The sequence below is a fragment of the Syngnathus acus genome, chromosome 10, assembly GCF_901709675.1.
Source record: "Syngnathus acus chromosome 10, fSynAcu1.2, whole genome shotgun sequence".
NCBI lineage: Eukaryota > Metazoa > Chordata > Actinopteri > Syngnathiformes > Syngnathidae > Syngnathus > Syngnathus acus.
The window spans coordinates 15626142-15650339 of NC_051095.1; the positions used below are offsets into that span (position 1 = coordinate 15626142).

The following is a 24198-nucleotide window of genomic DNA, read 5'->3' on the forward strand; positions in this document are numbered from 1 at the left end:
ATTACATATAGTATGGCACAATGTAAAGGATTGTTAAGTGAATAGAACTGAGTCAGCGTGGGTGTGAATGAATAATACAAATGAATTTTGGTGGCCTTTGAAACGATTGATTTTGCATATGTTTTCAGATGGAAATATTCTGGATATGAATATATTGCACAATTTATGTACCAATAAAATTTGATAGAGAATGACACAAAATGTCTGTCTCTTATGTAGCTCAAAGCATATTAGAAACACCTCTCAGTATGATACAAACCACTGCTTCACAATAACAAATTTGCATTAATTCCCCTGTGCCTGTCAATCAAAAGTAACGTGCATTTAAGTGACCATTTTTGGGTGTGCACACTTATGCAACCAGTTTCTTGTAATATGGGAGAAAAAATATAAACCTTCCTCAAAAAAGCATGAAGCATGCTAGAAGAATGCCATCAATTCAAGTTGACTATAACGCCTGGTCTGGCAGGCTGCTAATACAATTCAGCAAACAAGCCGACATTTCTTGACCAGTTGTACCTTGAAACAATACAATGTTTGTGGTAATTGCGCATCGCATGGTACCATATTAGCCACGCCCCCAAACTTAATTTGTGGAAAAACATCTTCAAAACTGAGTAAAGTGCTACTACATAGTACTATAAATTTCTGAATTCTCATTTCAAGGTCTATAAGAGAATATGATGGTAGCCTGAATGTGTTCTGCCTCATGCCAGCCTAAATATTTATACCAGTCAGTTTTTTTTTTGTACCCAAGAGTAAAAGAAGGTAAGTGTTCCGCCATGAAAGGTGAGGGCGCTCCTTCCAGACCACCGCCGCTCTTTCTCACACTCACACTGCCCCCCACCAAACATAGCACTTCCTCTTTTGTGCAATTTCATGGCGATCGGGAGAGAGGGAACCGCCGTCGCACTCACACTGTCTCAGCACTCTCAAGAGTTTGTTCGGGGTAAATAACTTACATTTTTTCCCCCCAATATTCGAACACAGGCTACCGCTGTAGTGCTACTCGACTTCAGTCACGTGGGCGAGCTGAGTATGTTTTCAAGAAATGTTGATTTTAGTTGAACAATTTTAGTTTCCAACCAACCGTATAGCGCCACTCACTGATAACAAATCGAGCGAACTGGGCATCTTCCCCACACACAGCGGCACGTTCGTTCAATGCAACAGCTAGCTAGCTAGCTAGTGTTAGCACTGTTGATCACGCATGTAGTTATGTAAACTGCTTCCGACCATCATTTTTCACTTCGTTACATGCTGCACTCATCGGAAGTCGGTGCGGTTTGGTATTTCCCCGTTCAAATATCAGCAATTTAGATCCTCGAGATGTTTGTGCTAGCTAGCCGTTATGCTATGTCGTTAGCACTAGTTGAGAGAGAGGTGTGAAACATGAAAAGTAGTTACTTTCAGGGTGAATACAGATGATATATTTAGAACGCGTTTAATACCAAACGGACCCGACTTAGGAAAGTAAAGTCCACCATTCATTGTATTGCTCTACTTTATCGATGCCTGAGCTAGCGTTCTCGGCTAATTGGTTAACGGTAACTTACTTGCCTGCTAACAAGGGCACTTTCTTATCGCGGTATCTTGCAACTTGCTGAAATTAGTTAAACTAGTCCTGATGCTGTATTTCACTCCCAGTGGTTTTACGATTAACGTGTGTTTAAGTGTCAAATATTCTATGTATCCTATGGGACGTATTATAAGCTAATTTAGCACTTAATTCCCCCTACTTAAAACTACAAAACAATGTGCTTGATATTGCGCATAGCTGTGAATTGCGTACAAAGTGATTTATCCCTATTTTGTGGGAATGTGTGTAAAATCTAATTGAGTGACATGAGAACAGCATTAATAGACCGACCTTTAAAAAAAATGGATCCCAATTGCAAGTATAATTTTTTTTAGTCAAACAAGATAGAGCTGTGTAAATACACCAATTTCTATTTAACATTTCATTGCTAAGACAACAGGTCGAGTTTTTTTTGAGGGGGGGGGGGGGGACTGAGCTTTTTTTCTTTTTGTTGAATTCAAATTTCATACATCTTACTCTTTAGGCTATCATATGTTCAACCACAGAACATAATAATGGTAAACTTTAAGTAATTATGGAAAGCCAAGGTCACAGGTTTTCAGAAAGTCTACAAAATATTCAAAAGCTGAACACAGTTTACAGATGGTGGGCTGGTGATGTGTGGTTAAATTTGGCACTCAAACATTCATCGACAAAACAACTTCAGTGACCAATAAGTAAGCAGGGATAAGTTGTTAAAATGCATAAAAAGGAACATAGCACGATTGATCAAATTCATGGAGTTAGCATCAGAAGCGTCAGAAAATATGAGCCACCGTTGTGGGTCAGAGTAACATCAGAAGTGAGTTGGTCACAAAAAGTGTATGCGGGTTTGGCAGAAGCCTAGAAATATACAAAAGAAGCTCTTATGGATTTGAAAAATGGCCTTGCTCACCTACAACTTTTTGATGGAGTCGTGTGTGAACTTTAAATTCAGGGAATGTTCTCAGATTATTATAACGTGCGAACTTGCTCTTCTGAAAAATTTGAAAACATTTTGAAAAAGGTTGGTGGTATGGTGAATAAGGTGAACACGGGGTGAAAAGAAAACACTCCGGACAGCTAGTCAGCGGTTGTGTGCGTACACAACTGCATACGTAAACCTACAAAGTGCGTGACATCATCGTGTGATTAATTGATTGCAAGTATTATTGTACATCCGTATTCCATTAAATGTTGTCACTGTGGTTATTGTACATGACATGATATTTATTATCAGGACGGACAAGCACATGCAATGATGCCACAACCATGACAACGTCAATCTAAAGTTTGTGTTCCTGTTCTTTGTTTACAGTATAAACTACTTTGACAGCCAAACAGTGACAGCAGACACTGCTTTTCAGGTGAGTGCTGTCAACATCCCACTACTTCTTTATTTAGATGTAGCAATTGCACTTAATCTCTGGTGACAATTTATGTTATATAAACGTAATCACAAGGTTAGTTCATGCCAAATTATATGCAAAGGATAGCCTGATATAAGCATGCAGCTGAAAGGACGTTAACCATAATTAAATCATTTTACAAGAATGTCTTAATACCATGTTAAAAAACGGACATATTTGGTGATTGTCATAGCGCTTTAAAGGTTGCAGTTCATAGGAATGATTCAATGACAGCAATTCATAAAACATCTTTTTTTTGTGTCTACTCATTTTGCATATCTGCATCGCCGTTCTGAGTTTTGGGTTAGACTCCAACTCTACTACGACCCCAATAAAGATGAGCAGTACTGTTGGAAAATGGACAGATGGATAGAGCTTAAAAATTGGTGAAAGAAAAGTTGATGAGAATAAAGGTATAAGATTAAGTTAATGTCGTGATATAATCGGACATTGTTTCAAAAAGTCAGCATTTTGGCAGAGCAACTGCATCATCAGTTTAATTGATGTGATTGAACAAATATTTGCTCCAAAGAAAGACATCAATTTTTTTCTTTTCTCCTGATTAATTAGATAATTAAATAATCAGATAAAATCAGGGTTGCAGTTATGACTGGTGATCCTAAACACTTTCATGGATGTTCATTCCTGCACTCGACCACAAATAATAGCCACCCACCACCTTGGAAAAAAGTAGAGCAGGCCAGTGACCACCACAGAAGAGAGCATTTAAAATGTAAACGTTTTCATCTACTTGCAGAGTACCCCTCACTTGCAATTGAAGGTATTGCAGCAATGAGCATCTTAGTGAGTTAGTAAAGTGCTTTCAGTGTTGTCATCCACAATTTGGTTTGTTTTAGTCTCATTAACAGGAATATGCCTCTCTACATTGACAATGCAGTATTTTATCTTCAAACTTATTATTTTTGACCTTGTATAAAAGACCCCATATGTCAATACATTTACTGTCAACCTCCTGTTTGTGTTGTGGAGTTGGAATCAAACCATTGTTTCTCATGAAGATGAACTCAAGCTCTGGCTAAAACTTGTCTTAAATTATGTCAGACAGGATTGCGACACTGCCATTTGACAGTGTTGCTTTTCTTCATAACCAGCTCAGTGGCCTAGTGGTAGAGTGTCCGCCCTGAGACTGGAAGGTTGTGGGTTCAAACCCCGGCCGGGTCATACCAAAGACTATAAAAATGGGACCCATTGCCTCCCTGCTTGGCACTCAGCATTAAGCGTTGGAATTGGGGGGTTAGATCACCAACTGATTCCCGAGCGCGGCACCGCTGCTGCTCACTGCTCCCCTCTCCCCCAGGGGATGGATTAAAATCACACGGGGATGGGTTAAATGCAGAGGACAAATTTCACCACACCCAGGTGTGTGTGCGACGATCATTGGGACTTTATTATTTATTTTATTATTATAAACACTGCTAACAACCATATTTTCCGAATTTTGGAGGCATCAGAGCTGTAACAGGTGGTAAAGTGGGACATTGCCTGAGTGAAAGAAAATTGCACAATTCCAGGACAATTCCATATGTGCAATGAAAAGACAAAAGCTGATAAATATAAAATGTTAGTTTAACAAAAATTAAACCAAATTTCATTCAGAAGTAGGCTTAGATTTCGTCTTTATTTTCAACTGCTGTCTTTTTTGTTTGCAGGTGTGGAGATTATTAAGAGGCTTTTCTATTGGTTCTACTGTGTTCAACATCTAGACTCCTCAGTCTATGGCTCTGATGGACAAACACAAACAAGTCAAACGCCAGAGGCTCGACCGCATTTGTGAGGGTGAGTTTTTCTTCATTTGTCCATGTGTTGTTGCAACAGAAAACAGATTATTCATCAACCATAGTCATTTGAGAACATTTATACAAGTAATAATTCTCAATTTTAATTCATGTTCCAGGCTAATATTTTCTGTACTCTGAAAGTAGCTAGGACTTGAAGTGTCCACTCACTGGGCACATAAGGACAACCTATGTACATCTAAAAAAAGATTCCACGCAAGAGCTCAATTAAAATTCTGGATGGATTGATGGATGAATGGATGAATATCTGTTTTATGAAAATATTTTGAGCAATTTATGATGTAGATAGCGTTATACAAGTTATGCAGTTACTAATTAGCTTTTTTTTCTTCTTCAGGAAATAATTTTTTTTTTGTTCTTAATATTAGTCTCTATGAATAGTTTGTTTGAAAGTTTATTGATGGATGACTTATGGGCTGTCGTTGCTCATCTTGAAGGTCTTTGGTTTTGTAACTGGAGTCTGCCGATTCAATTTACGCTGAGCAAGACATATGGCACCTAATTGCTGATAAGATGTGCTACACTACTGTAAAAGGTACTGAGAAATGTTGAATGTGCCATGAATTTTTATTCAGTACCCTTAAGCCTCACACTAAGCACAAAATTAAAATAATAAATAAATTATTGATGAATTCTTATTAAAATTAAGTCCTAAGTACCACTGAAATGAGGTGTAGAACAAGAAAAGTTTCTGAATTTCTGTGGCGGAAAGTATTTTTAGTGACCTATGTTGAAGTGTCATGACGGCCCGTAGCACATGACTAAGTTTTTTTATCGCGCTTAGTTGAGAGTTGATGAGGATGGAGATGAGGCGTGAATGGCGTTCTTAAAATGGAGGGAATATTGTGGGAGAGTCTCTGGAGACAGATGAGGAGGAGAGTGCAAGGTGAAGGGTCGCGGCCACAGCCGTGGGGAAACAGGCCAGCTGTCTCTTTAAAAAACGACAACGGCCCCAAACTGCCCTCAGGGCTCTGCTATATGCTAATGAGGTTAGTGCTGGTTGGCTAGCCCTCAATGAAGCCGCCTGTGATTAGACAATGGAGGTGTGGGGGGGCGAGACTGGGTGTGGATGACAGCTGAGAGAGCTCGGGAGGGAGAGAGAAAAGCAATAGAGGGAGAGCGAGGCAAGGGAGGAAGAAGGGCTGACAGACTTCATAATGCAAGGTTAGCTCTTGTGCTCATGCCGTTCAATATTTCCGATTGTGTTTTGTTAGATCTGGGACTTGGGCGGCTGGTGGGAAGGGTGACGTCTCCGGTTTTGGGTGTGGTGCAGCGAAATATGTGTACGCTCCCATGTGTGTTGCTCAGTGCGCCATAGCGTTGTCGCAGCCGTTAAGAAGGAACTGAATAACAGTGTGTGTGCATGCGCGCGCGTCTGGGTGGAGTACCGTTTCTTACTGCATTATCATCATCTGCTGCCCCTCCCCCCTCACCTCTCGCTCCTCCAACTGCAGCCAGAGGGAGCATGCGGAGGAGGGGAGGGGAGGGGAGGGAGAATGAATGAATCACTGAATGAAATGTATTGTGTGCGGCCATGCTTGCATTTTGTCGGTCCGCTATGCCAGTGTCATTTACTCAAATTACCCCGTGTGTAGGCCTACTTGTGTATTTTCCCGGCAACTTGTTCTGAGGCCTTCTTTGTCACGACGCCTTTTCGGTCAGTCTTTGTCCCCCCCAGTGTGTAAGAAGTAAGCCTGTTTGCATTCTCGATCAATCTGCAATACATTTCAGTCTTCAGTTCAAAATGCAAAGGCCTTTTTCTATTACTATTGTGTGCTTTCACTTCCTTTGTGTTGATAAATGTCAGACATTTGTCAACAGGAAGTGTTAAGTATTATTTTTTCCCCCCTACCCTTTGCTACTAGCTGTCTTTCTCTGGGTACTCTCACCGTTCCCCCTTGCCTCTTGTCCAAGTGTATTTTCCAGCTTGCCACATTACCCCTCCCCCTCACTCCCGTGACACACACAGACACCTGTCACACAGCAGGATCAAGATGGTATACAGGGGGAACAAAAATTGGCTTTGCTGTTAGAAAAGTCAAATCCGATGCCTCTTTTAGTGGTAATGTAGTTCATGTCCCTTGGATCATATTTTCTGAAATGCAGCATTTGTTGGCGTGATGCTGTGCCTCATGAACGTGGGGTGGGGGTATGGGGAAAAATATGGATGAGGAAGTCTTCCACATTGGAGAATTTAGGTCATGACTCAGACTCTGTCACGAACCCCCTTTCTGCCTCTCCTCTGAGACCCTGCAACTTTCTACACCCCTCCCCTTCATCCACAGCCTCCACACTCCCAATCACCTCTTCCCCTCCTTCCTCATGCATGAGCTCTAGACATACAGTAAGGCAGGTCAAGTTGTTGGACCTCTGTGTGAGCTGTACGAAATGGTGCACCTCTGTCACACATAATGGTCAAGCAGTTATTTGTTGGCGGCAGAAGTCATGGAAATATAAATAAAATAACCCTCATCTGTTTCTATTTTAACATTTTCAACTTTTGAAAAGTGCAACAATAAGTTAACCACCACTTTTAGGAAAATGTTAAAATGTAACCACTTAAGTTGTGAAACCAATCCAACAGTCAAGCCTCCAAGTCCCTGCACAGTGAACATTTCTATATTTCACACATCACAAATATTGTTAATAACAGTGACAAATTGAAACGATTAAAAAATGACCAAAAATATACCGTACAAAATGAGGCTTCAAAATCATGGAAAAATTCAACTGTTTTCGCAGTTCTGAAATGCAGTGAGCATGTCTGCTGGAACTGTGTCAGACTCTGTTGACTGTCCACTCCACTCAACGGATGCTATTTCGTCTTTTAATGTCTACACACAACTATACGTTTGAACTAAATTTACTACGCCAGTGTGTGTCCCAAAATTGATTCCATTTTATTTCTTTTTCTATGTGACGTGTGTGTACTCACAGCTGTAAAAGTGCGAAAGCGACTGCGCCAGCCACCAAGACTTGTCCACACACTTACTGTCCATTCAGACTTGTTGGTGGGTGGCGTGGACTCGATCCTTGCTCTTAGCCCTTTGTGTATTGTGCGTCCACTGATGGCTGACAACTGAGGCCATCTAAACCAGCCATGTCACCATACTATTGAACAGGATGATGCAAATTGTGTAGCCGTAGCTAACTGCATGTCACAAATATGCCGAATAACAGCCGATGTGTACAAAGGTGCTCAAGTTCTTACACTATATAGTGAGAAAGGGGTGACTTATGCCCCAAACTCGTCACACGAGCCGCACCCCAAAAATGAGGGAAACTTGAAATCCCTAAGATCTTGAGTTTGATCATTTCTTGTACGCTTCCTTGTCCGTTTACAGATGCCGTGACGCGTCACGTTAATAATCATGGAAAGGACCCATACAATTAGTTTTTTCTGTGGGAATAATAACCATATAATAACTAAAATGTCATCTAAGAACCAAATAGGTGCAATACATTGAATTACAGTACCCTGTTTATTATTGTAGTAATTGCTCCCCACCTTAACTAATTGAGTGTTGAGCTGTTTGCTTGAACCCTATTTAGCTACTCAAGTCAATCACATTGAAATCTCAGCATTACTGTTTTGTTTTAAACATCAAATTTTTATCATACTGCAAAAATATAACAATACACATGTACTAGGTGCTACAGCATCATCTTTTGAAAATTATGTATTTACTTGTGTATACAGTGGGTCCTGCATGTTTGTGTTTCGGCATTTACAAAATTAGGTACACCAAAACTGCGGATTTTTCTTTTTGGGAAAAATATTTATATTATGTTATATTTATTCTTTTTTATGTTATATTATGTTATATTTATTCTTTTTTGCAAAAATATAACAATACACATGTACTAGGTGCTACAGCATCATCTTTTGAAAATTATGTATTTACTTGTGTATACAGTGGGTCCTGCATGTTTGTGTTTCGGCATTTACAAAATTAGGTACACCAAAACTGCGGATTTTTCTTTTTGGGAACCTATCCTCCGTTATTTGTGGAACAGCTCGTACATCAAACTGGTTGTCCAGCCAAGTGAACATACACCGCGGAGACAGAAGGTTGACGCCTAAACAAAAAGCTCACTCATTCCTCTGCCAGCCCTGCTCGCTTAGTCAATCAAAAATCTAACAGTAGCCGAGTTACATTTCTGATAGAGTCAGTAGGAGATCAGAGTTAGGATGATGGCACCCATGTTCACTGTCGCTGCTTTGGCTCATTAAATGTTCGCCAAACTAAGACTAAACATAGTAAACGGCAAAAAACAACTGTTGAATCTGTACCATCTCAGTGGAGCATTGCTCAAACTACCGTATTTTTCGCACCGTAGGGCATCTCGGGTTAAAAGGCGCGGACTCAATTGCGGGGGCTATTCTGTACTTAATCGACACATAGGGCGCACCGCATAGTCAATCAATCAAGCAATCAATCAATCAATCATTTATTTGAACAGCCCGTTTACATTTACAAGCTGTTATATGCTGATATTCACAGTGTATATAAATGCTGTAGCTGGTCGAAAGAAAGGCTTAAGGCCGAAGCTGAAAGCTTATACATTATGTGCAGAGTTACTATTAGGCAAGTGCATATTTTGACCCTATGATTATTTGTATGCATATTTTCCAACTCCATGCTGTACATGTTTTAATGGTCATTAAATACTAGCAGAACAAGTGATGTGTACTTGTGTAATGAGGGATGGTGGGGTCTCAGCAGATCAACATTGGTTCATTGGGTCTACATATTTCATCCACATATTGCGTCCCTGTGGCGGCAGCCACACATTTAAAGATTTTGGAATTCGGTCCTTGCAAAAGATGCAACTTATTAAAAGCCACCCCTTCGGTTTTTGAGAAAATTAAAAGCATTTAAGTGTGCCTTATGGGGTGGACAATATGGTAATACCTTTGAACGTCAGTGTGGATCCACCGGTTTGCTGTCTGCAAACACCAAAGAGCTGTCTTCTGGATCCTTGACTCTTGTGCCTTTGGCTGTTATTGTTTTGGCATCGGCTACAGCCCACAGTGGCAGTGTTTATGAATTGTTGTAAAAGTTGAGACAAATGACTATAATTACTAGAGTAATGTATGGAGTAATCAATTGGATAATCTATTCTAAATGATTTGTTTGTCACGGCGCTATTTTACATCAGATTTCACCGCTACAGCAAAACTTATCATCAAATCGCTGGCTTAACTCTAAGATGTTTGGTGTGCTTTGTTGTTAAGGATTCAGTGAACTTTACCAATTTTTCGCACATCATTTGTACTTCGTTCTTCGTCTGGTCATCCTTCCGTCACTGTCAGTCCGTCTGTCAATCGTAATCCCGCCTCAAAAAAAGCTCCCAACTCGGGAATCTGTCCGGGTTTCGTGTGTTGTTAGGGCAGAGCGCTAATCCTTGCATTAAATGATCTTGGAGAAAACCAAGCTCAATAGTCTAGTCGTGCTGTAAGCTGCAGTCATTCACACCAAGAATACTGTGAAATTCATAAGCAGCCGTGTGCTTCTGCCGGTGACAGAGGGACCATTCCGGCCCAGTGACCAAAGGCACACCTTTGAGTATTAGTATTGTAGTTGATTTTTAGTTTTTACTACCGTAATTTTCGGACTATAAGTCGCACCGGAGTATAAGTCGCACCAGCCATAAAATGCCCAAAAATGTGAAAAAAAACATATATAAGTCGCTACGGAGTATAAGTCGCATTTTGGGGGGCAATTTATTCGACAAAATCCAACACCAAGAACAGACATTAACGAGCAAAAACAGGCTAAACGATACGGTATGCTAACGTGACAAACACAAATGAGGAGCTGAGAACGGGCCTGACGTAACATTCAGAGTTATTAAAAAAACTATTACATAAATAACACGTTTATAAAACCATCTGTGTCACTCCAATTCATTAAATCCATCGATCGTCCTTTGTCAACAATGCCGTGTGCCGCGCCGCAGTTCAAATTATTCCACAGGCCCATACAACGATATATAAACTACCGTTTTTTTTCGTGTATAATGCGCCCCCATGTATAATACGCACCCTAAAAATGGCATGTTGATGCTGGAAAAAAGCCTGTACCCATGTATAATACGCACCCAATTTTTATTTATTTATTTATTTATTTATTTATTTTTAAGTCCCAATGATCGTCACACACGCAGGGAGGCAATGGGTCCCATTTTTATAGTCTTTGGTATGGTCTTAACTAGGCTGGATGTATTTTTTTTTTGTTGGCGTTGATTTCTCCGACTGCCCGTAAAGGCACCACCGCGATCAGATGAAAAGAGAGGAAAGTGACGTGCGGACATGTGAAAAAGGCGGCTCTGTATGGGAGAGACGTTGAAGAGGAATAAAAACACCCTTGGAAACCAAAACTTGCCCCTCGTCGTGACTCGGAGCCGCAACAAATGTTTCGGATTTGTGTAGGGTACATTGTGACAGCAAACGAGCAGGTGATCGAGCAAGCGTCTGATACGAGAGCATTGCGTTCGTATGGAGCGTGTTTGAAGTGAACAGCAGAGATGAAAGGAACAAGGCAAAGTGTTGTGAAATAAAATATTACCTGTAATACGCATTTTGTTATTTGCTGATTGTATTAAACGATCACATTCATTGTCAGTCAAGAAGAGAAGAGGACTATTATCCCTTCTTTGACGAAATGACCAGAGCACAGTACAAACACACTATTGTCGGTCAGTCTTGTTGTTGGTTTTGTTGTACCATGATTTTCTTAAAAAAAAAATTTAAAAAAAATTAAAATAAATTTGTACCCATGTATAATGCGCACCCCAGATTTTAGGACAATGAATTAGTTAGATTTTGCGCATTATACACGGAAAAAAAACGGTATTTTAAATAACTATCACATAAACAACAATATTATCAAACCATTTGTGTCACTCCAAATCATTAAATCCATCGATCAAATTTCTCGTCCTTTATGTCATCCTGGTGACAGAGGACATGTCCAGAGTATATGGCGCTTTAAAGTGTTAATTACTTTATTTGATTTTTTCTCTCTATTTTTCATGTTTTGAATATGTTCAAGATAAAGATATCAAAGCACGTGAAGTGATCAACTATACTAAAAATAACATGTGAAGTGGTCAACTATACTTGTAAGTAAGTGATGTGTTAATGATCAAGTAAAAATTTGTGAAAAAAAACATATAAGTCGCTCCTGAGTATAAGTCGCCCCCCCACCCAAACTATGAAAAAACCCCGCGACTTATAGTCTGAAAATTACGGTAATATAGACACTTATAAATTTGAGCGATGAGTCAGTTATTCTAGAGTCTTTCTAGAATGGTTATTTTTTAAATTGCAGAGCGGGTCCGACCAAATGCTAATCCAATCCCCATGCATTATCTCGCTCATGGTTTTCTTTCTGCTTGACTCAGGTATCCGACCCCCCATCCTGAACGGGCCTATGCATCCACGGCCGCTGGTGGCACTGTTGGATGGGCGCGACTGCACTGTTGAAATGCCCATCCTCAAAGATGTTGCTACCGTGGCCTTCTGTGATGCCCAGTCTACACAAGAAATTCACGAGAAGGTAAAAGAGACTTTGAACTTTGGGATGGCAGACATTCAAGTCATCAAGATGTAATATGAAATAATCATGAACTCGTCTGCATGGTGTCTTTATGGTTAAGTTTACTGGTGCACATTTGTCTTTTGTAGGTGCTGAATGAGGCTGTGGCCGCCCTGCTTTATCACACCATCACTTTGTCACGAGATGACTTGGAGAAGTTCAAAGGCCTCAGAGTAATTGTCAGGATCGGGTCAGGCTTTGACAATGTTGATGTCAAAGCAGCCGCTGAGCTTGGTGAGAGAATGAACTTCAATACGAGCTTTAGCATTTTTCTTAAGGTCAGAACGAACCATTTGCTTATTGTTCCATTTCTCTGTGTAGGCATTGCAGTGTGTAACGTTCCAGCAACCTCGGTGGAGGAGACAGCCGACACGTCGCTATGTTTGATCCTCAACTTGTACAGGCGAGTCACCTGGATGCACCAGGCTCTCCGGGAGGGAACCCGAGCCTCCAGTGTGGAGCAAATCCGAGAGGTAGCTGGTGGTGCTGCTCGTATACGAGGAGAGACGCTCGGCATCATTGGGCTTGGTAGGTAGATGACTGTCCCCTCCCCCCTCCCAAATTACTTTACTAAGAATGACCTACCTGTTTATTTAATGCGTGAAATGATATGGCTGTTATCATTGTGGCCTTCCAGGGCGCGTTGGACAAGCGGTGGCGCTGCGTGCCAAGGCTTTCGGGTTTGGCGTGATCTTCTATGACCCCTATTTGCCTGATGGTGTGGAGCGCTCCTTGGGCTTGCAGCGCATGGCCACCCTCCAGGACCTGCTCATCCACTCAGACTGTGTATCCCTGCACTGCAGCCTTAATGAGCACAACCACCACCTCATCAATGACTTCACCATCAAACAGGTGAGCTGGAAAAAGGAGATTTCATGAGATTGTTTTTTTTAAGGACTATACTGTAATTCTGTTGAATCACAATTCAAAAGCAATTCAGATTTTCATCAGTAAATTTTCTTTCCGTTTTTTTAATCACTTGTCAGATTCAAGTTATTTTTGTGACGACTGTGGGTTTTTCTTTCACCTGTATCAGAGGGGTACCAACAGTTTTTTTTCCCCACGTGTGTATACCAAGTTACCACGGCACTAGTATTCTTGTATGCATGACAGAGTGTGAAAATGGTTTGTAGCTTGACTGAAGCATTGCTAACTCCACAACACAGATGCGCCAGGGAGCTTTCCTGGTGAACACGTCAAGAGGCGGCCTAGTTGATGAGAAAGCACTGGCTCAGGCCCTAAAAGAGGGTCGGATACGAGGGGCTGCTTTGGACGTCCATGAAAGCGAACCATTCAGGTAACTGCTCCTTAACCCCAGAGAGGTGCGTGTCATGCAGTACTAACACATCGCTTCCCTTTATACCAACCTTCTGCTCCTACACAGTTTTTCAACTGGCCCCCTTAAAGACGCTCCCAACTTGATCTGTACTCCACACACATCTTGGTACAGCGAGCAGGCCTCAGTAGAGGCTCGGGAGGAAGCGGCTAGGGAAGTGCGCCGTGCCATTACTGGTGAGGATGTCAGAGTAATTGTACTTTAAAAGAGTTTCATAACGTGAAACATGGCATGAGCAGTGTGACTGGCGGCCTCCTTATATTTGTTGTGTCTACTTCAAAAGGAGCTATGAGATAGATGAGTGCAGCATGCTGCAGCTATCCGCACGGCTGGCACTGAAGTACATCTTGTCAAAATGCACCCTGATTATTGTGTTCCAGGGCGTATTCCGGACAGCCTGAAAAACTGTGTGAATAAAGAGTATCTGATGGCAGCATCTCAATGGCCCAGCATGGAGGCTGCCACTGTTCACCCCGAACTTAACGGAGCAACCTACAGGTGAGAGACGAATGGCCAAACAAGGATGCTGGAAGAATTGTAGATTGTAGATTTTGATTGGCTTACATCTTATTTGGCATTATTTACAGTACAGGGGTTTTTGGTGTACGACAATCGGCTGTGGTTTTGAGCTTAAGAGCGGTGCGCAATGAGGGAGATTGCACAGCGGCTGCGTCATGTCGCGACAGAATAAGGCCGTGTTCAGTTGACTGCGAAACGCTTGTTTACTTTAGTTGACAGTTTTTTCTAAAATATTTCCTGTAAACATTACTTCAGGCGTGTCTGAGCTTTTGTCGGGTTACATCAGCACTGTAAGAATGTCATAAACTGAGAACCCCTGTAGTCACTGGCCAATTTTTAACGCTTTTGTTAGGCAGAATCCTCACATCTCCTAAACCATCAGTTTTGAGAAAAACAAAACATGGCATATTTGTTGAGTCATTAACATTGCATCATCAAAGTGAGCAAACCATTTTCTACACTTAAGCTTCTGACAATGATTTGTTAACCTCAGAGACTTGTGTGGTTGTCAAATTGCATCAATTTGTGAAAAAATATGAAACTGACCTAATTTGTACATGGGAGGTTTCTGCCCTGCAGTGATGTTATGTAATCTAATGAGCTCCAAAACTAGAGCTGTGTCAGAGGTACAGTGCACAACATTAAACTAAAACCTTTCTGACATTATCAGTGTCAATGTGTTAGTTTTAATGAAGAGGTATTTTCGCGACGGCAGGTTGTTTTGGTCTCATCAGATTAGGGGTCAGCAAACTACTGTCCTTGATAGTTTTATTTCAAGTCTAAACTGGACACAATGGACATTAATTAATAAATGTGTTGTCATTTTTACATTTATTTCATTATAGTTAACTCATTTAGTCAAAATTTTAAATCTGTACGCTACCCCCCCTCCCCCAAATCAGTTAGCTAAATACAAAAAATATATAATAATTAGCCAATCTTAGGAAAAAATTTACAACTGAATCCTACGAATACTAAATGCTCGGTGAGCCAGATTAAATAACAGAAGTATGTATGTGGGATATGAACACTAAGTTTCAATTGGAGTATATCGCGGTTTTCATGCTGATCCTTCTTATGTCACAATTTTCACAATCATTATTGGTCAGTCTAGACAAATTTACAGTGTTTAAAATGGCTTGCTCCCTTGGTTGCTGCTATGTTAATGCTTGCAGTTTTTGAGGTCACCAGAAAAGTGATGATTTTTGGAGGTATAAGCACTCTGCCCAACACCAGCGATTGTTAGAGTGAGCAGCGTGGAGATGAACGGAGGTGGTGCATCAAATCAAATATAATCTTTTCAATCTATGTTCCAGATTTCCTCCAGGTCTGATCAATGTTGCCGCGGCAGGGGGTCTCCCGGGAGCCGGAGCTGGGGTCGAAAGCCTGGTTTCAGGAAACCTGGCCCATGGCATAGCCCCCGTCTCGCACCCACCACACGCCCCTTCCCCGGGGCAGCCAAATAAGGCCGAAGGCGACAGAGACATCCCCTCCGACCAATAGCCCCCCTAGCCACCCATACTCCCCTCCCGAACCCCTCACGTTGACCCCCTGCTGCCGCCAGCACATTCCGAAAACCAAGCTCCAAACCTATCTTCCTCCCAGCATCAGACACATTTCGACCCCGACCCCCCCCCCCCCCCGAACACCACGATGACCTGATGTGACTCCACGTGGTCTCACATGACCAGCCCAGGACCCCCCCCCCCCCCCTCTCCCTCCACCCACCCGCATCCATGCTCATTTCACCAACACCTCCTTCCCCACTCACTTCCTAATGTCAGCAATAACTTTGTTCTCAAGGATTCAGTGATCGGATTGGTATTTTTCCCTAGTTGGCTGTTGTTTCAATGGAACGTGGATCCGTTGTGACTCTAGGTGTTCATGTTTATAAAGAAAAAAACATTTCTGACATCAAGGCTTTCCAGTTGGCTGCATCCTCGACTGACTGACCAGTAGAGGTGCTCAGGCAGAAGTGCCCCTTTGTCCATGAAAGGCTCGTGTTTCTGCTTTTGTCGTCTTATTTTTGCCTTCCATTTCCCATCCCCACCCGGTATCATGTGTACTTCAAGTTAAACCACAAGAAATTGGAAAAAAAAAAAGCCTCAGCTGCCCAGTTTTGAATTGTTCCACTTGTATTTAAAATCCTTCCCCCAGTGTTCGCAAATGCCCCCAATCTTCAGTCTCCTCTCAGGTTGACGAATTCGCCTCTACTTGGATCCACCCAAGGGCATGAACTTCTGTCTCATGTTCAAAAACTGCAGCGCGAATACTCCATCATGCGCCGTACACATGCGGGGCCTCGCCAGCAGAGGGCGTCGCCCAACCACACATTTCAGTCCGAGGAGGCAGACGGTCTCTGGATTATGTTTGGTGAAGCAATGACCCCACACTGACCTAACCAGGCCGTCGTATGTCTAGCTCCCCCACATCCGCCGCCGTGCCCCACACATGCTCATGAACCCAGTATGCATCCTTCCTTTAAATGTTTGAGGACAGTAGAGTTGAATTTCTCAGTCAGAGCTAGGGGGACATTATCTTTTGCATGCTTGCTTTGTTAACGACAGTGGTGTGTACAAGGATGTGCGTGAGTGCGTGTGTGTCTGTGTCCCTTTACGCTGTTTTCTTTCCAAAGGAATAGTCCCTACGAGTAACTCTTTAACCCTGTCGCTCCGGTGTCAAGGAAACACCTTTCTAGTACCTCAGTAACAGATATTGAATGTACCGTGCATACCCTTTTATTTTTTTGTACAGATTTTCTAGATTCTTCTTACTGTTCTTTACCAGAAGGGTTGTGATATTGTAGCAGTAATAAGATAAAACGATTGAAAAGGAAAAAAAAAAAAAAAAAGAATCCCCCCCCCATCATAAAACAAAGTGACACATAGGATCCATGTTTCTCAATATAGGTTACTGAATACTCAGGCTTGGAAACCAATGCTCGTCTTTTTGCCTTGACCGTGGCCCCTTTTTCCTCCATCTTACTGGCTAATGATTCATGAGGAACAAAGAAAGGTGGTTCTTGTGCTCTGCTAGTTTTCGTTCACTGGAGCACTAGTGGTAGATGCTTCATTTTTCTTCTTTTTACGTCCCTTTTGTCATTGCCCTGCTGCTCTGTTTTTTGTGCATGTGCGATTTTGTTTTAAGCAGATAGAAACAACTTCTTACAAAATGGTGGCTTCTCACTCTGCGGAGTGTTTTTAGCCTCATTTGCCGTTTTTTGTCGTGGTCAGTTTCCAATAATGTGCAGTTTAGCCCTCCGGACCGCACCCTTCCCCCATCAGAGTATACGAGTGACTAGGAGCATGTGATGCTTGGCTCCTCTGTCATGTGATGAGTATATATTTTTAAGAATACCCCCCCGCCCCCATATTGTCCCCCATAGTTCCATTGATTAGTAATCTTAAATTTGCTGTTGGTCATGACTATATATATATATATATATTTTTTTTTTTTTTTTTCATTTCAGCCGTGCACTGTCATTGTATACCAGTTAGTTATAATGTAGATGTCGATTTCTTTTTATGAATAATTGCTGTCTGTTCTACATGTTGTACTGAAAAATATGAAATCTCCCTCTCCTACTACCACCACCCTGACTCCGCTTCTCATCTAATGTCCCAATTCTCTCCTCCCAGGCCTTACTATGTCCTTTCTTACTGTAGCCGTTGTAGAAAGTCGCCATGGAACCACTCACTGCCTTAATACAGTTGACCACAGAAAGTGACCAGTAGAAATGAACACGCCAAAAACAACAAAAAAAGCTTCCCAGTCACTCAGCAGGCTGAATTCTACAAAGGTGTATTAAAGTCACACTAAAAGGAGGGCTAAAAGAGATGAGAAGTAAAAGTCTTATTGTAAACAGTGAGTTTGCAATTTTCCAATAACAAAATGAACGCTCAACTGTTATGACGTGACAATAGCCCATAGAAGTGTTCCTGAGGGTGCACGACTAATGATAGACACCTTGAAAGTCACGCTACTGGCTCTAATTGTTGTTTGCTCCAAATCAAAATAGAGGCATGAAGGAGTCAGATGGCATTTTGTTCCTTTTCCCCAGATTATAGTTCTCATGTACCACGCCAGCTCATAATGACAGTTAACGAATATGACTGTTTTTATTTTTATATTTTGCAAAAATAAATGTCAAAACACTTACATGAGACCAGAAAATGAGGCTTTCTCTGGAGACCAGCCTTAGAATATTTGAAACACTTGATTGAGCAATCAAGAAATAAGAACATTTGGACAAGCACGTTCAACTGTTCAAACTGATGGTGGTGCCGATGTGCCTAAATGTTGACTTTCATTGTGAACGAACTGTGGCTTTAATACACATTTGACGAATTCTACATCACCTTTGGAGCAATTGAACCTGGTGTTGAAAGTTATTTTTGCATCAAAAAATCATAAATCATGTAAAAATCCTCCCCTGCACTTCTAAAGTCACGCCAGCAGTGTGTTTGTGCTCTGGCTAACAGATAAGCACAGTGTGTGTGTTTGTGGTCACAAAGCTCCAGCTGATATTTCACTCTTGGGTGTTAGAATGCAGCCACCACCACTCTTCCTTCTCCTCAAACTACTTCTGCTACTTTAGAAGGGTCTTTCACTCTGCTGCCAGAGACTCCAAAGGGCTGGAGAGCTTGGGCCAGAGTAGACACCGGCGTCATCTGTCCAAAAATCAAAACGAGAATTGGTCACGTTTTCTCTCTCAGGGTTGAAATGCACACGTATCCTTTAGCAATTTTCTCCTCCCTCCGAATGTAGAACAGCCTCATGTCTTTTTAGAAGCCGCAAACCTCTTCTCTTAAGAGTTCCACACCTTCCTTTTTCGACGTTCTTGTTTTCCTTTTGGCACTGACATCTAACCATCTAACAAGGAGTGAATGAATGCTTTGAAGTGACTGCGTGTTTGTGTGACTTTAAGATTGGGAAATGTATTTTTACAACATGTGAACATGTATTTTTTCCCCTGCTCCCTGTCACCCTCATTTGTGAACTGATTTTTCACCAGACTGCAAAAACAAAAATACAAAAATGGGAAAAAAAACATCTCTGTAACTAGGCTCTTAAGCTTTATTTGTTTTGTTTGTTTACTTTTTTATTAGAAACAATCATGTTTGTGATGTTAACTCCCAATGGTAAACTCCACACCGTATTTTAAATAAAAGCTTAAAAATTAAACACTTGTTTACATGTTTAGCTTTACTTTACGTTTCATTGGTTCTTGTTGTGTACATGGTCTTTCCAGCTCATTTGGTCTTAAAGGTCTGAGACTGATTGCCAGTGTGTTGTCCCCATGATTACACTTTGCTGCTTTAGGACACAGGCTTGCGTTTACAGAACTTGCACTATAAACAAAATTGTTTATCGCAGTCGATCGTTCTTTTATTGGGCATCGCAACGTGCCGCAGTGCCAAGACGACCACAAGTTTACGAGTGGGCAGGCTATGCGGGTTGCGCGGGAAAGGGCCTTCTGTTTAGACCTGCGGGCTCGATAGAGCAGGGTGGGGGATTATCGGGCCTAAAATTGCTACCACATGCACATAAGTGGAGACTTGTTTATTTTAAATGACGACTCGCTAAAAGCAGCAATCCAGTCACTTGAGGCACCTTTAGTAGCCCGCTGGCTGTGTTTTGACACCCGCAGAAGTCGCAGTTGATTGAGCGTATCTGTGTTTTGGATCAACATTTTTTTCTCAGCCTCTTTGTGGGTTTACGCAACCACGCCTTAGTAAAAGTCGGGATGTTTTTCCCTCCCAAAAAACACGTAGAGACAACACGGACCTGACTAAAAATGCTGCAATGTCGGCCTACTGTACATGCTAGGCCAGTAGTTGGAATTGTCATTTTGTGAGGAACCCAACTACTTGTCCTACTAACAGAATCTCTTGGACAACCATTGTGTGCATATTTATGAATGAAGATAATTCAGTTCATTATGAAAACACTACACAGCACTTTTGCACTTTTGACTGCAATCTACTTGTATATGTATAATTTGTCCTGTATTTGTGTAAAGGCGACCAACTGAAAGAAAGCTGATTTTTGTTGTTTTTTTCCCCCCCCTAAATTACAGCCTGCATTCTACTACACTGCATTGTGGAGTTGAACTCGATTGGTCAGCCCTAGTAGATATGTAATCAGTAGTAGAAAAAAGTACTTTTAAAAGTACTTTTCAGAGTCTGTGGAATGACAATAAAGTCATTCGATTTCTAAGTACTTCTACTTAAGCACATACAGCGTGCTATTGTTTTTGCTCCCTCAGTGCATGCCTAATGTCTATCGGGGAAGGAGAGACGGATTACATAAGAGCATGCGGTTACAAGTTTTTGTAATAGGAGGCCCAGGATGCATGCTGTATTTTTCAGACAAACTCCAAACATACTTTGCCTCATTACCTCCAAAGGTCCAACTTATGATTGTGCAACAGTGCAATACTTATAGTGCTGTCAGCTGCCATGCTGGGCTGCCAGAATATATACTATTTATTTGTCCACTTCCACAAGGGATGACGAATTATGACACTGAAAGCCCAGCAGGTTTGATCTGGTGTGAGAACCTGCCAGACCATTGGAATAGGAGTGCGCTCACTGTTGAACCTTCTGCCCTATAAAAGGGTCCCCCCTGATTGTGTAACTCCTCCAGCCCTTGTGTTGGTGGCCAGTCGGTCACTGAAGGGAAAAACAATTCAGTGTGGATCAAAGGTTGAAATAATATTATTGGAAGTTTTTAATGCAGGATACTGCGCCAATAGCTTTGACTGGGAGAAAGAAGAGCATTTGGACAGATCAGGATGTGCGTGAGCGCGTGCATGCGACTGTGTTTACACTGGCTGCGTGATGCATTAGTCTCCTGCTCGATGACCTAACAGACTTGGATGGATTGTCCCACCAGCTTCAAGGCTGAGTGGATGCATTAACTTGCAATAATTTAAAATGATAGCAGCTACTGAATGACACAGTTGTTACATCACTTTGAGTCCACAGCAACTTTATTTTCCCTGTCACAAATTAATACAACGCAGCCTGTATAAACTATACAGTCTGTTCTGTGTAAACTCTCTATTCCATTGACGGCATAGGGAAGTCATTAGAAACTAGAATGACAGACCTTTGCCAAGGCTCAGCATTCCTCCATATCAGCACCTTCAAGGTTAAACTGTCTACCACAGATTAACTGTGTAAGCAAGCAATGTTTCTTTTTAACTGTCAGACAAAGCATACATATGTAAAAACAATAAAACACTTGGCAAGTGAAAATAAATGTCCTCTAATTTGGACACACCAAAATGAAGGGTTAACCCTTTTTTTCTTCCCTGAAATGATGACATGATGAACATTGTTTTTTTTTTTTTTTTTTTTTACCGCTACCTTTGTTTTCTCCACACAGTAACAGTGCAACAAACTCAAGGGGATGGAATGCCCTCAGGAGCGTTGCATCCGGGAATGAGGGTATTTCCCCACTAAACCGAATTGCTCTTCCAAAAACACTTTTGGAACACTCATCCTATTGCTGGCAGGCAATGGTGGGACCACAACCTTTTGCAGGTAATCTATAAAATTGTAATTGCATTTGTTACCTCCTCTCAGTTTACATGACATTCATGTTGATGGAGTGCGCATTGGCAGCGTCCCCCCCCCCCCCCCCGCCCCCCACTTTGGCTCTTAAACCTTTGAATGATTTAATTGATTCAACTTGGTGGAATGGTGGTTAACTCATCTGCTTCACAGTTAATAGAATGTGGTTTGAATCCATGTTGCAACATCTGTGTGGAGTTTGCCTAATTAGCCATATGCTCCGAAAAACCTAATTGTCCATATGTGTGAATGGTTGTTTGTGTGCCCTGCTTTGACTGGTGACCAGGCCAAAGAGAGCTTCCTAAAGTCTTACCAACGTGAGCGTACACAGGGGATCGAAGCACACACAATGAGCCATATTTTCCGGACTATAAGCCGCTACCTTTTGTACAAGCTTTGAACCCTGCGTCTTATAGTCCAGTGCGCCTTATCTATGGATTTTGCATGACTTTTATGATTTGTGCATATTCTCTCATATATGGAAATCAAACACTAAAACACCTGCGGTTTATAGTCCAGTGCTGCTCATATATGAACAAAGCAAGATTTTAGCTGGTTCCTTTTATATTCGGGTGCGACTTACAGTCCAGAAATTACGGTACATTATCTGAGTTGGCATGTACTGTATTCTTCCACGGTATTGTGACAAAACATTAAACGACGAGTAATCCTGTTTAAATGTCAGGTTTTTGCAATTTAAAAAAATGAGAAACGTATATTTCACTTCCAAACCGTGACTTTTAACTTGCATAACTTAAATGAAAATAAATATCTTTTCAAGCTAAACTTGGATGCTTGAGTCGCGAGTCTGAAATACGCACGTTCGAACTGTGAAGTGCATGTAAGCACCCCCACAAAAACAGAATGGATTATATTTTGTCTCGTTGAAGCAGCACTTCATCACCGACCCGCTGAATTACACTTGTACTGGCCAATGTATGTGAAGCATGCAGCAGACATATGGCCAAGCACAAATAACCTATTGCAACTGTGTCCACAACTTCCCCTCGCAATGAAGTACAGTATGTGCTGCTTGTCAGAAGCTAAGGCTGTTATCTTATGCTAATCTGCGCAGCCAGCCAAACTCTATGCAGTCATGCTTGCCTTTGTACTTTAAAATTATTGCATTCCAGAATAGTGTATTTGAAAGATGGGGCATCTTCATCCAGCATCGCTGCCGTTGGTGTTGGCGCCAATCTCAGAACTGCGAGGCAGACATGTTAACCACTCAAGCACCATGCTGCCAGGAATCTCCATTTGGGTTAGGGTTTGCCCAAAAAAAATATTTTGCACAAAAGTTCAATATATAGAAGGTATCATTCAGATTGGCATCATTGCCCATTAACCCCACATTGACAGCCAAGTTGCTGCCACGTGGTTGTTTAGACTTCAACGTTATAAATGCAATGAAAATTCAGAAGCCCCTGATTGCGACTCTTGGCAGTATTTTCACTGAATGCTGACATTTAAGTGCAAGAGGCAAGTAAAGAGCTACAGTGCGAGGCCGCTTGCTGGGCCATATGTGCCAACCAGATATAGAATTCGAGGTCTGACTCAATTTAGTGTCCCCCCCGAGCCTTATTTGGGGTATAAAGATTCGACATAGCATACGTCCAAGTCTCCACTTTGTGCTGCCATCTCGCTATGCCACGCATGAACATGCACGCACCAGGCCGCAGCAGCTATCATAACAGAGCTCAGATTGCATTGCACATGTGGGTGCATGACTTCATTCTTTGCCCAGAAGCCCGTTTCCCTCATTGTATATTTATAAAGCTAATTGCTGCTATGGCAATGTTAGAACGCTCACCCATATACAAAAACATTCTTAAAATACTATTAAAAATGACCAGGCTTTTTTTTTTGGTCTAGAATATCACCAGTCATCCGTTTTGGCCATACACTGCAATCTTCTCGTATTTTTCTTCCAAAGTATTATTGGTATTATTACATAATACAGTTTCATTCATATTCACTTGCTCCTTGGGAATCTGCTATACATTAGAATTTGAATGACTCCACTGGATGCACAACTCGGAAAATGACAATCAAAAAAACGTGCCTGAAATGTTTCCCAGTTCAGTGAGCAACAAAGTAACCTGTTTGAGTCTTGCGTTGGAGAATTTGTTTAAACCTCGTTTTCATATAAACTTATTAATAACACTAAAGATAATTGTAAAATAATTCTTTTGACTCCGTGATGAAGCGTTGCCCTCGTGAGGGAAAATAGGATCCATAATTTGTAGGGGCTCTGTGTGCTTTACAGTTGGCACTTGGTTTTTTGGACTTGGAGCCACTCCTAGTTCGCCCTAGTCGTCATGGTAATGAAATCCATTCTCACGCTAGAACTAGCAGTACGTGCGGTGGGACGAGAT

The 24198-nt window shown here is 41.6% G+C and overlaps 1 protein-coding gene across 4 annotated transcripts; it reads left to right on the forward strand.

The window, feature by feature from the left end:
• Positions 1–819: 819 nt before the first annotated feature.
• ctbp1 (C-terminal binding protein 1) lies at positions 820–19427 on the forward strand. 4 transcript variants are annotated; one of them, XM_037261637.1, is made up of 11 exons: positions 820–949; positions 2877–2925; positions 4638–4764; positions 12195–12349; positions 12478–12622; positions 12710–12916; positions 13026–13240; positions 13555–13685; positions 13773–13900; positions 14105–14222; positions 15560–19427. In XM_037261637.1, the coding sequence occupies exons 3-11, from the start codon at positions 4704–4706 to the stop codon at positions 15744–15746; spliced, it is 1347 nt and encodes a 448-aa protein (XP_037117532.1). In that variant the 5' UTR covers positions 820–949; positions 2877–2925; positions 4638–4703; the 3' UTR covers positions 15747–19427. The 4 variants fall into 4 exon arrangements, with proteins under 4 accessions (XP_037117532.1, XP_037117530.1, XP_037117531.1 ...); XM_037261635.1 differs by having other exon boundaries at positions 854–1036; positions 15560–15746; XM_037261636.1 differs by lacking the exon at positions 820–949 and adding an exon at positions 1129–1279 and having other exon boundaries at positions 15560–15746.
• Positions 19428–24198: the final 4771 nt, after the last annotated feature.

Coding starts and splice junctions, on each gene's coding strand:
- ctbp1 (XM_037261637.1), top strand. CDS start 4,704: ATGGCTCTGATGGACAAACACAAACAAGTCAAACGCCAGAGGCTCGAC. Junction 13,901..14,104: donor AGTGCGCCGTGCCATTACTG/GTGAGGATGTCA, acceptor ATTGTGTTCCAG/GGCGTATTCCGGACAGCCTG. Junction 14,223..15,559: donor CTTAACGGAGCAACCTACAG/GTGAGAGACGAA, acceptor TCTATGTTCCAG/ATTTCCTCCAGGTCTGATCA.